This window comes from Epinephelus lanceolatus, chromosome 22, assembly GCF_041903045.1.
Source record: "Epinephelus lanceolatus isolate andai-2023 chromosome 22, ASM4190304v1, whole genome shotgun sequence".
NCBI classification, from domain to species: Eukaryota; Metazoa; Chordata; class Actinopteri; order Perciformes; family Serranidae; genus Epinephelus; species Epinephelus lanceolatus.
The window spans coordinates 8,691,963-8,704,296 of NC_135755.1; the positions used below are offsets into that span (position 1 = coordinate 8,691,963).

The 12,334-nt window shown below is 41.7% G+C and overlaps 1 protein-coding gene across 7 annotated transcripts in view; it reads left to right on the plus strand.

Moving 5' to 3' along the window:
* Nucleotides 1-12,334, plus strand: part of LOC144458271 (uncharacterized) — a 43,934-nt gene that overhangs the window by 5,088 nt on the left and 26,512 nt on the right. For 3 of the 7 annotated variants that reach the window (XM_078164565.1, XM_078164568.1, XM_078164566.1), the window contains 9 exons: nt 2,297-4,559; nt 6,518-6,579; nt 7,351-7,389; nt 8,385-8,579; nt 8,817-9,379; nt 9,960-10,204; nt 10,510-10,644; nt 12,034-12,132; nt 12,260-12,297. In XM_078164565.1, the coding sequence (XP_078020691.1) occupies nt 2,598-4,559; nt 6,518-6,579; nt 7,351-7,389; nt 8,385-8,579; nt 8,817-9,379; nt 9,960-10,204; nt 10,510-10,644; nt 12,034-12,132; nt 12,260-12,297 (3,338 nt within the window). In that variant the 5' untranslated portion in view covers nt 2,297-2,597. The remainder of the gene's footprint in view (nt 1-2,296; nt 4,560-6,517; nt 6,580-7,350; nt 7,390-8,384; nt 8,580-8,816; nt 9,380-9,959; nt 10,205-10,509; nt 10,645-12,033; nt 12,133-12,259; nt 12,298-12,334) is intronic. The other 4 variants (XM_078164571.1, XM_078164570.1, XM_078164567.1 and 1 more) reach the window with 3 other exon arrangements.

Below are 12,334 nucleotides of genomic sequence, written 5' to 3' on the forward strand. Positions count from 1 at the left end.
ACTTTGTTTGCCAGCCATCCACCCCAACTACCTCATTCTGAAGCCTGCACGGTACATGAATGTAGAGTTTGGTGACCTGAAAGAAACATAATCCAGACAGCGATGATGTTGCCACAACAACATAATTAGCATAACAGCTCCTGCAGTTTTTCCTCATCAGAGTGCATTTGAACATATTTGATAGGTACGGCTGCCCTTTGCTGCATGTCGTAAACGTGGTCTGGCAAATGTTGAGCCAGAATCCACTTGTTTTTTTTGCAGGACAGTCTTGCGTTATTTGCACACCCACTGCATCACCAGCTGCATTTTTTTCAGCCACAGTCAAAGACAGTCTAAATGCTGCCTGAATCTAGTTTGTTCTAACAGTGACTATCAACGTGTTGCTGTCAGAGTTGGTTCAGAGTTAAAAAGTTGTCATAACAACTCTGGACAGTGTTGAGAGAATCAGGTCCGGGCATTGTCCAGAGATTCCCTTTCACACTTGTAGCACACAATAGGAGACTGTCTGTGTCAGAAGCCTTATCACTGGAAATACTCTGGTTTAGGCATGGGGTGAAGCCTGGGTAGCATGTGCAGGAGGCAGGACATGACTGGGATCACACCGAAGTCCCATGGCCATTTTGTAATTTGATCACAAACAACAGAGTTTCTTGCTGTTCCTTGAATTGGGCTGACGATTTCGACATTTGCCTTTAGTTCCCGAATCTTGTCATTTCTCTAGTTAGACAATTTCTTTGCCATCCTTGTTAAGTTATCCTTCTTCTTCACGTTTAGATGTTTGTAATCTTGCGGTTTCTCAAAAGAAGCGTCATCAACATGCCCACTTACTCTCTGTGAATTCTTTGGACAAGCGCCTGCACTGTTGACACATGGGCTCAATCAGACATTCTTATTAAGGAGCTGGCAGGGTAAAGTCAGTTTAATGTCCAATCCAACTGATTTGGACATCTGCGTTATCACATTCAGCTCCTCTGAGTAGATAGTCTAGATCAGTGATTCCCAACTGGTGGGTCTTAGTCCAAAAGCGGGTTGCAGGACGATTCTGAATGGACCACAAGTGACTTGCAAACGTGTCAAGTTTGTGAAAATCTAATATTATTTTTTTAGTACAATGAATTTCCGGTTCAGAGCTTTTGTTTTTAAGTGCAGTTTCCTGCCGTAGAGTGACTGACTAACCAACAGGTGTTTGATAGAAACAGCACACTAGCTCGATGACATGACTACACGCACGTATGACGCTGAATGTGTTAAACTGTGTGGACCTTGAACTAATGACTAAGGAGAAATCTGGACTCCATGGCTGGAACGGTTGGGAACCACTGGTCTAGATAATTTCAGGTTTGCAGTGCATGTGTGAAATGGGCTTATGAAACAACAGTACAAAAACACAAAGTTTTTATGATTCTGCACTGTCGGAGAGTTGCCGCTTTGCACCAGTTGTGCCAGACAGTGACCTCAGTTTTGTTACCTAATAGACATTGTGCTCTGTGATCGAAATTCTGAATGAAAAAAACTGCAAGAAATAGGTTTCTCTGTGTAAGTGGAGGGGCGGGAGTAGAAGTCCCTGGAAAGTTTGGGAATGCAGAGTGTGGATATTCATTTTCAAGTTTTTTTCTGTGATTCTTGGACCTTTTTAAGTTGTAAAGAAGTTTTGGACTTTCTCCTGCATCTGCAGTTTAAGATATTGCAAAACAATTTCTTTTTTTAAAATTGCCATTGATCATTTTAAGGCCAGTGTATTGTAAATAGTGCAAACCCTGATGGTGATACAATCTGCATGATTCCATTTTGTGACATTATCTAACCTCTTACCCAAATAATTGAGATTCAGAGTCACTCTGGAAGTTAAATCCTACTTAGACTGGCCTTTACTACCAACATTCAGCACAGTGTCTTTCATGCTCATCTGAATCTTTCAGTATGATCTGGTGTGACATTCTGAAATGAAAATCGCAGTTTTGTGTGTGCTTTGTCTGTCTGCTGGTGCCAGTGTCAACCGTTTTCACTTGAGGTGAGCATGGAAAAGAAATAAATGAGATTGTGTCAGTTCTGTATGTTTCCTGTTAACAGCAGTGACCTTGTTTTCTCGTGTTATCCATGCCTTGTTACATTTTCCTTCTTTGTTCTTTCTTGCTAGTGAAGACCTGGAAGTGAAATAGATGAAATGAATGTGTATCTGACAGCACCAGATTGGACAAAACAGGACGAGATCTTCCAGATGATGGATTTTACCCATCCAAGAAGCTGAAGTCCAGTCCCATTCAATAATCCCTTGCTTTGTTTTTTGACTTTTCAGCTTTGCATTGCTATCGGAGCGTTGTGCCCCCTCTACTGCTTCAGGGCCCCTAACAAGCCCCCTACTTGGAGGGCTACCAGGGAGATCGCTCCTGATTGGACAGCAGGCTGCCTCCTTGCGGCTGGCTCAACTTAAGGCCCAGCTAGCACTGACACAGATAAACAATGCTCTCACTGTTGGCAACCGAGCCACGACTTTGACAGCCAACGCCAACACACCTGCTCCGTACATACCAACAACAGCCCCCTCCCCAACTGCTGCGGCCATCAATCTTCTTAATCTTCTGAAGATTGTTAATACCATGTCCCATCCCCTGTATAACCCCTATGCCTCTGGGAACCAAAGTTCCACCCAGGGACAGTATGGACTCTCCAGTATACAGGTAGCGAGGGACCCTCAAAGGGCATCCTCTGGCCCTGGAGCTGGGCCCAGCGTCAGCTCTTCTGGAGCTTCTGCGACTCCCACCAACTCCGGGGGGACACTCCCATTGCTGCTGCCTCAGTCAATGAACTACAGGCCTGAACAGAGAAGGGCCACAATAGACAAAAACCTAGAGAGGTCTGTAGACATGCATATTAGCAGAGCGAGAGAGGAGGTGAGGCTTCTTGGCAAACCGATGCATCAGCCCATAGACCAGGGAACTCGCTTTACCAGCACTCAAATTGATGAGTTCCCCTCCTCAGGCACAGGGATGACCTCCTACCCAATGTCCTCAACCTCTTCCTCTCTAGGACATAGACAGTCGGGCTTTGAAAGTGGCCGTAGCTCTTCGGAGTGGTCATCAAACTACAAAAGGCCCACTGCTGATGACTCCTCTGAATTTTATTCATCATCTGCTTCATCCAACTATGCTGGTGGTGGTGATGGTAGGTTGAATGTCTTCGGTGAAAGAAAACATGATATGCAGTCCATTCCAGGGTTAGGTGATTTTGACTGTCCAGTGCCAGACAGACCTGCTGCGCCCGCAGAGTCAAGTCGACCCAAGTACACCTCTGAATCAGCTTCGAACATCCTTCTGCACTTTGGACTTGAAAAAGAGGACTTGCAACATCTTATCTCCTTTCCTGAAGACCAGATCACTCCTGCTAACCTGCCGTACATCTTGCGGCAAATCCGCGTTGAGAAGACCAAGAAAGCTACAGCTGCAGTTCAGTCAAAACCTGAACCCCAACCCACTGGAAGCGTGAGAGGAATTGAAAGTCACAGTTTGAGTAGTTCTGGAGGGGTATTGCTGCGCCAGGAGGAAATTTCATCGGCTATTCTCCAGCCCAGTAAAGTGATTGACTATGGACATACTGGGAAATATACTGGAGGGGTTGGGGATGAGATTGGAAGGACCAGTAGCAGCAGAGCTAACAGCGGTGGGAATGAAAGTATGTTGCTAATGAACACTTATGATGGCAGCAGACACAATCGAGAAGCACCCCAAAAACATACAACAGAGGTGAAAAGCAGTGCCTTTAGTTCTTCACGTGACCAGCCGAGTTCTGTTTCCAGTCTCAGCTCTTCATACGGTTCAATACTGAGCTCTGTGGCTCCACCAAGCAATGATCAGACCAAACGATTGCAGAGCCAACCAAACCAGACTTCCCAAACAATCCTCAGCTCTTTCTCTCTGCCAAAGAAAGACACAGACATCAGAGTTCTCAAGTCTGAAGTCCCCAAACCTGCTCCTTTAAAAGAACCAGAGGATGATCGTCAATCAACATCGAAAACCCAGCCACTCTCCACTCTGTACCATGGTGTGCATCCCTGCCGACCTGGCCTTGTGCTCATCAACAGTAATAATGCCAGAGGCACTAAGGATCTGAGTAAAACTCAAGGACAAGGGTCGACAGTTGCTGAGCAGATGAAAAAGCAGCAGCCTCAGCAGCAGTTGCAGAAGCAGCCGATGCAGCAGCACCAGAAGCAGCAGACACCAAAGCAGCCAGTATCGCAGGCGGGACAAGCTGTGTGGCCTCCAGTTATTTCTGTTCCCCCTGCCTCTCGCACCCCAAACATCACAGATGCCATGCAACGTCCAGTGTTTGTCCCTGGTTGTCCCCGCCCCATCGTTGGCCCTCCAGCTCTGCCACAGCCAATCCCAAGCCTAATGAACATCATTCCTCAGACGCAGCCGCCTTCCAAATGGCAGCCTCCGGCAAAGATGGTTGTGACCAAGGGTCTTCCAACGGCAGCCATGATGCATGACTATGCAGCAACCACGCCAAAAATCTTTCCACATACCTGCTCTTTGTGTAACAGAGAATGTACTCGTATGAAGGTGAGTGGAAGTCTGCACTCTGTTTTCCCTCCCATAAGGAAATTTTGGGTTGTTTATTTCAGAATCTATAATGTGTTTTTTTGTTTGTTTTTTTATGGTGAAATGCCGATCTAAATTTTTATTTTTTATTTTTGGAGAAGTACTGAAGGGTTTGATTTTGGAAAAAAATCTTTTAAGGGTGATACCTTCAAGCCTACTTGAAAGGGTTATGTAAAATATTGTTTGAATTTGAAGTGATGAGTTATAACTATGAAATGTAGTGATAAGCCTGCCACCACATACACCCTGTGTACCATTTTGCAAAAAAACATCTTGGATTTCAAACTGCGGGAGGGTTTTTTAATGTTAACAGATGAACAACTGACGAAATGTTAATACTAAGTAAATATTTTGCTCCAAAATTGCTTTAAAGATGTCAGTCACATCTTACTATTTATTGTTATTCATAATTTAGGGTTACAATGTCTGTTTTGTTTTTCATTTCATTGGATTGATTCAAGACTATTGTTAGAGCATCATTGTCTAGTTTAGATGCATGAAGATCAGAGTCATTGGTATGTAATGGCCATTGCCTGATTTACAGTGACTAATGAGTGTTGCATGATTTCATGTAAAATGGTGAGATTTCACCAACTTCTGAGACAGTTGTTGAAAATGAACCAAGGACTTAGACGACTTGATGAGGAAGAAACTGCTAATCTGAAGAACTGTGCATCAAAGGGTGATTGAAGATGGCTGTTTCCCTGTTTTCTCGTTTGTTTTTTTATTTGTATTTTTTATTCAGTTTGAATTTTTGAACAGTTGTCATTGAATATAAGATTTGTATCTTTTTCTTACTGTTGGAGCTGTCAGTGACACCGTTTGCTACCTTAATTCATTTCATATATAACAGTAGATATTTGTTTTTTTTTTGTTGTTGTTGTGCTTGCTATTATTATGGAGCCAAACTCCCTTTTTATTGTATTTTTAAGCATTTTTGTGACCCACAGAGGAATTCCAATTACCACCACAAATATCATAAACCAAAAGTCACCAGTATCATACTTTACAAATCATCAAGATTTTTTTATTTTTTTGATCATTGGTCTTGGGGACACTGCATTTTACATTTTGGCTAAATTAAATAACGGACAAATCAGACTCCTCCTCTCTCCAGTTTCCACATCTTCCCGCCGACTCCAGATGTCCCCACTTGAGGTTTTTTGTCCTGATCCATCCTGATAGTGGCCTCTTCTGAGATGACCCTCAATAAAACTCAGGAAACTCAACTCAAGACCGAAGAACAAGAGACATTTCAATACCATGAACTCATGAAGAAATCTTCACTGTGGTTGTTTGTTGCTGGCACTCCTGTATTTGTTGTATTTCATGATTAAGAACTGTTGCCCTTGAATTCAAGTTTAAGGCAAGAGTTGTCAAAATTAGAAGGATTTTATGTCCCGAATAATTTTGTCCACATGATACTGTTTTCACATGTATTTCTTACTACTTTTTGACTTTTATCGAAGCCATGATTCAAACACTTTGAAATTTTTATTTAGCCTACTGTTGGCTAATGTGTCAGCTCCTCACTTGGGCTCACGGTTGTTCCCGTTATTTGGTTGACCACTGTTGGATGAAGATTCAAAAAAATTGGAATTTTTTTTAATCTTTTAAGGTTTGGCCTTTCGATATTAACATTTGTCAACACAAACTGACTCATACTCAAGAGCAGAGAAATGGAGTTGGACACTTGGACTTGGCAGACTCAACAGACCAATAAAGATGAACAAACCTTTGAAGAAAAGGACAAGAGTTCTCAGGAACTGTTTCTTCAACTGTGCTGTGATGTTGAATAAAATATCTGTCGTCAGATAATCACAAAAATGACAGTTGAGATATTGAAGCTGTTGTAGGTGAAACAGTTGTAATAATAATGCGGCCTATCTAAATGCTGTGTTTGTTGTTCTGACTACTAGGATTGGATCTCCCACCAGAACACCAGCCTTCACCTTGAGAGCTGCAGAGTCCTTCGAACACAGTCAGTCTTTTTATCTTTTCCCTTCAAAGATCTTGTTAGATTTTTTTTTTTTTATCAAAATCATTTTCTTTTTTTTTTCTGAAACATTTTCAGGAAATTCCCGCCAAGGAAAGTGCCAAATTACTGTATTAGGGCTGCAACGATTAGTCAACTACCCAATAACTAATCAACTATTAAAATAGTTGGTCGGTGACTATTTTAGTAGTCGACTAATCGGTTTGAGTCATTTTTTTCATTGAAAAGTACTATTAAGTACCCCAAAATACTCTTACTGCAGCATCATACATTCAAATATTGGCAGCTTAACACATTCTCCCATGACGGTGAACTGAAACCCTTTGGCGTGAGTACGAAACAAGCCATGAGATGACATAATTTTGGGGTTTGGGAGAGACAGACAGACCGACATTTTTCAACATTTTAACACATTTTTCGATAAAATGATTAGTCGACTAATCGAAGAAATAATCGACAAAGTAGTTGACAATGAAAATAATTGTTAGTTGCAGCCCTATTGAAAGGTCTTTCTTGAATCCTAGGCGAGTGGAACCTCTGTCAGGGTTCATAATTGGTTTTCCAAGGTACCCCTTCTGGTTCTGTTGTTATAGTCTTCAGAACTTGTACAAATCCGTGATCACTTAAGATGTGACTACAGAAACATCACCCAAATACAACTGCTTCATGGCCGCCTGCCTCACTGTGGCTTTTGATTTCAGAATGTAGCCTTTTTACTGTTTTAATAAGTTTGTTTGAATTGTTCTTTTTCCACAGATATCCAGAGTGGGATGGTGAGATAGCACTCAAGCCAAGGTAAATTTAAAAGGCTTGGAAGACACTGTGCAATTTTTTTTTATCTTGTATGTTGTGTCAGATCACACTATATGCTTTAATTCAGTGGTTCCCAACTGGTGGGTCCTGGTCCAAAAGTTGGTCCCAGGTCCATTATGAATGGATGGCAAGTGACTCCTGTGTGGGTGTAAAAAACACTTCATTTTGAAGTACAGTGAATTTCTGTCACAGAGCTTTTATTTTGAAGTGCAGTTTCCTGCTGTAAAGTGAGTGACAAATGGACAACTACATGACAGAGACTGAAACTAGCTCAATGACATGGCAAAATGCAAGCATGATGCTGAATACATTGAACTGTATGGACCTTAATAGATCAGGACCCTGTGGCTGTACCAGTTGGGAACCACTGCTTTAATTGGTCTTTCTTTATGGCCACAATGAACAATTGCACATCCAGACAACTCCAATAAAGTGGGTTGCGTCCTTAATGAAATAAACACATTGTTACACTGCAATTCTATTATCAAAAGTAAGAAGTAAAACAGGTGATTATGAAACCACAGATATCTGGAAGATTCAGACTTTGGTCTGTCTGTCCTGCACCAAGTTTCAGTTTTATATAGCAACAGCTTGAAGATTGAAATACTACTTTAATAACATTTAAAAAGTGTGCTACAGTTTATAACAAATTTTTGACTGCAGCCACGTGGGAAATCTGACTGGAACATTTCTGACATGCCAGAAATCCATCTGGTTGTCCAAGAGCAAGATCATTGATCATTAAGGTGATCAGTCAGGCATCATGACCCCCCCTTAAACTGCACCCCAAAAAACAACTGATATGTCAGAAATGTGGCTTGGTTCGATGCGCCCAAGTTCATTGGTATAGTGCCTTTCAGGCTTTCGTGTTCAAACCGATTGCAACCATGCTCTGTAGTTAACCAGTACCCTGCTGATTTTGGCATGATGTCCTGGTTATCATTCATTACACTTTTCTTGTCTGTTGCTCTCTTCAGTGCTGCAGGCAAAGATGCCAAGCCCTTGCCCTCAACCTCTGTAAAGACTTCCCAGCATCATCACCAGAAAGTCAGGCATGGAAGCCGCTCCTGTTCCCACTCGCCCAGCCCCTGTCGCCACTGTGGGCCAGAGGGTAGAAGGGAGAGCCGCAGTAGTCGATCACATTCACCACCCAGCTCCAGATACACTCGCAGGTCTGTGACACATACATTTTTACATGAGCAATTACATGGATAAACAGAGGAGATTCCCACCACCAGATTGTGAAATTAGCAAGTGTGTTCCAGCAGAACATTTGAAATACCTGCATCAACGCCGGTGTGGTAGCCTCTTAGAATTTGCCAGTTACCCCTTGAGGAATATAGATTTGCTTTGAAAAGTTAAGCATTATTTCATAGATTAACATAGGGTTTCATCTGTATTTTCACCAGGTCTCGGTCTCGTTCTCCACGGTATGACCATCCTTCCTCCTCCCGCTCTTGGTCACGTTCCAGGAGCCCTGAGAGACGATTGTCTCCAAGGCGGAGAGACGAGAAACTATCCTCATCAAGGAAGAGAGACGATAGACGACCATCTCCAAAGAGGAGCCATGAGAGACGATCATCTCCAAGGAAGAGTAATGAGCCACGATCACCATCAAGGAGGAGTGATGAGTGGCGATCACCACCATGGAGGAGTAATGAGAGACGATCGCCACCAAGGAGGAGTGATCAGAGAAGATCACCACCAAGGAAGAGTGATGAGACAAGATCTCCATTAATGAGGGGTGATGAGTGGCAGTCACCAGCAAGGAGGACTGATGACAGACGATCACCACCATGGAGGAGTAACGAGAGAGGTTCACCACCAAGAAGGACTGATGAGAGACAACCTCTACCAAAGAGGAGTGATCAGAGAAGATCACCGCCAAGACGGAGTGATCAGAGACGATCCCCTCAACAAAAGAAGTCAAGCAGTGCAGAGAGGCTGGCTAAGAAACTACTAGAAACATCAGGTTTGAAAAATTATTTGTGTCCATAGAAGCGCTATGTGCAAGTGCGTGCCGCTACTATAAACTGTTATTTCTTTTTTTTTTTTTTTAAAGACTATTTTTGTGGGCTTTTTGCCTTTAATGGATAGGACAGTGTGTGAAATGGGGAGAAAGAGAGAGAGAGCTGTTTAAACTTGACCTTACATTGTCCAGTCTGCTCCAAATTTTGTATCCTGGAAAGGAGTCCTTGCCTGATTTACACACCTGCATTGAGTCATAGTCATAGCGTGACCTACTGACAAAAGGAAGTCAGTCAGTCAGTCAGATAATCAGTCTGATTATTAGGACAAAGCAGTGCTACCTAAATATGTGTATTGCGTGTAATTTTAACTGCGCTGTCCATGGGTACAGAGGCTGATGTTGACTAGTAAGCTAAGTAGAAAACATTCCCCATCAACCTGTGAAGTAACAAGCATGAAATCTGTGATCACTTGACTTTAATATGATATTTAATTCCACTTACAATAGAACCTCAGTACAAGAGTTTGCAACCACCAAAACAATGCAGCTTTGTCTGACACTCTCTTTGTCTGTGTACCTCAAGCTGTCCAGTCTCTGTCAAAAGAGTCTGACCTGGAGGCTGTGGTTAAAACCTTATTAGCTGGGCTAGCCAAGATGAAGTCATCGTCAACGTCATCCACCTCCACAAGAGGGAAGCCCTCCTCATCTTCTGCTGCCTGTTCCTCATCCTCCTCCTCTACAGCAAAGAAGAAGGAGTTGACTAAAAAGCCCTCTAAAGCAAAGTCCAGCCTGCCGAAGAGCGAGGCAAGTTCTTCCTCAAAGTTCAAGGTTGGTTTGTGTGTATGTAAATGTCCAGGGAAATTTGGCAACAAACAGCCTATCATCTGGAAAACAGTATCTTTCTCCTTCCCTTCTCATGTCTCTATCTCATTCCTTTCATTGAAATCTTATCCATACAATATCAAAGACATTAACAGAAAATTGTACTTTATTGCAACATATGTAGTAAAAACCCTTTTGACAGATGACATAAAGGCTAGATTGTACACTTTAAACGCAAAAGCATTTTCCTCTTTCTAACCATTTTTAAACATGTATGATGACGAACACTATGTTTCTCTTTCTTTGCTCAGTCTGCTAAATCTTTGCCTTCAACCATGGTGAAGCTACGTCAGTTATATAATTCAGTCTCTCATGGTGACGTGTTAGCTGCTGTGGAGCAATTCGGAAAAACCAAGTCAGTTGTACTGTATCGGAAAATACAGGAGGTATGTGGCAATAGAGCGATGTGTTTTGAATAACCAGACATATGTGCAAATGCTTTGCCTTCTCATAACAAAGACAATACAGTGCCATTAGCTTACGGTATAATGGTACACAGAAGTCACGGTTTGGTTCATACCCTGGTTCAAAAGTCACGGTGTGGTGCTGGTTCGGCACAGCAGAAAAAACCCCAAATGCATATGGATAAACCTCTTATCATTTATATTGAAAAGACAGTAGTGCAAGAGTGCAAATGAGGTAGCATTTAAGGGGGATTTATACTTGTGCGGCAGACACTATGACGTATATAAAGGATAGATCACACACAAGACTTAAAATGCTGTTTTTGTGGAGGCTTTATTGTCTTCACAATTTATTGTTTCTTATCTGTGAAATTAAAGTAAATAAAAGCTTTGTTTCCACTGAGGACAGTGGTTTCAGCTTACAAAAAAAAAACATGAGGTCTGCATTGCCGCAACATAAAGTTACATTTCTGGCATTGATTTGACGCAGATGTGTAAATCCTGCATTAACCCTCTGTCACCTTTGGTAAACTGTTTTCATTATAGACCGTTTCAAACTGGACAACATAAACATTCTAAATGGTTCCCTTTGTATTTCCTGTTTGAATGTATGTTAATGTAGAGACAAGTAAACAGGGACCAAAGTTGTTGCCCTAGCAACAGAATAGCAATGAAATGGTCCATAGAAATAAGAAATATTGTAAAACTTTTGTATTGCTTTGTACAAACACAGAAAAAAAACACTTTCTCAAAAGGCAATAGGTCATAACAGGTTATAAAAGTGACTCACATGCCAATCATCTGTGCTGACCTCAGCAAATAATGCTAACGGTGCACAGCTACCAGGCTGCATGAACCGGACTGTGACTCCTGTACCGAGACAGCTCTACCTGAATACATGAATTGTTAGTTTTCATTTTAAAATCTTTTACTTTTATTTTGCTGTTTGATATGATGCTTATATCCAGAGTATCTCTTTAACAAAACAAGATTTAAACCTCGTAACCATCAGGCCCACAAATCTAAATCCAGGTCTTGAGACATGTGTCTTTGTTGACTGAGAACATGGTGTGTCAATAGTCTTTTCCAACCACTGAAGGCACTATTATGGTTGAACATTAAGCACCAGTCCACTGCTAAGCTGTTTGTTACAGATATATCTACCAAAACAGAACTGGAAAGATACAAATAATTGTCCTGTGTTGTTTTTTAATAGTTTATTGTAAGATCTTGGCTAAAGGAATACAACTTAAGTAAATAAATGTAAATGTAGTTGTGAGCTGTCAATGTTTCTTGTGTGAATGTAGTGAGTGGATGGTCCTGATGGATGTAGTAATGCACAAATGTGCCTTTGTGTATTCACACATCCAGGCACTCGTGTATTTTGAGAAAGAGGAAAGCGCAAAGAAATTAAAGAGCTTGAAGAGCATTGATGTGAAAGGAATGCCAGTCACTGTTGTCAAGGAGCAGGTATTATTCTTTTTTTCTATTTATTCGTCACTGGGAAATATACATATTTACATTTGTCTGCTTTAGTGTGGCTACACTGTCAGTTATCAGATTCATTCATAACAAATCTCAATTTGTTTGTTCACAGGATGCTGTTTCTGAGGAACAAAAGAAGCCTTCACAGAAGTAAGATATACTTCATACAGACCCCTTTTAAACAGAG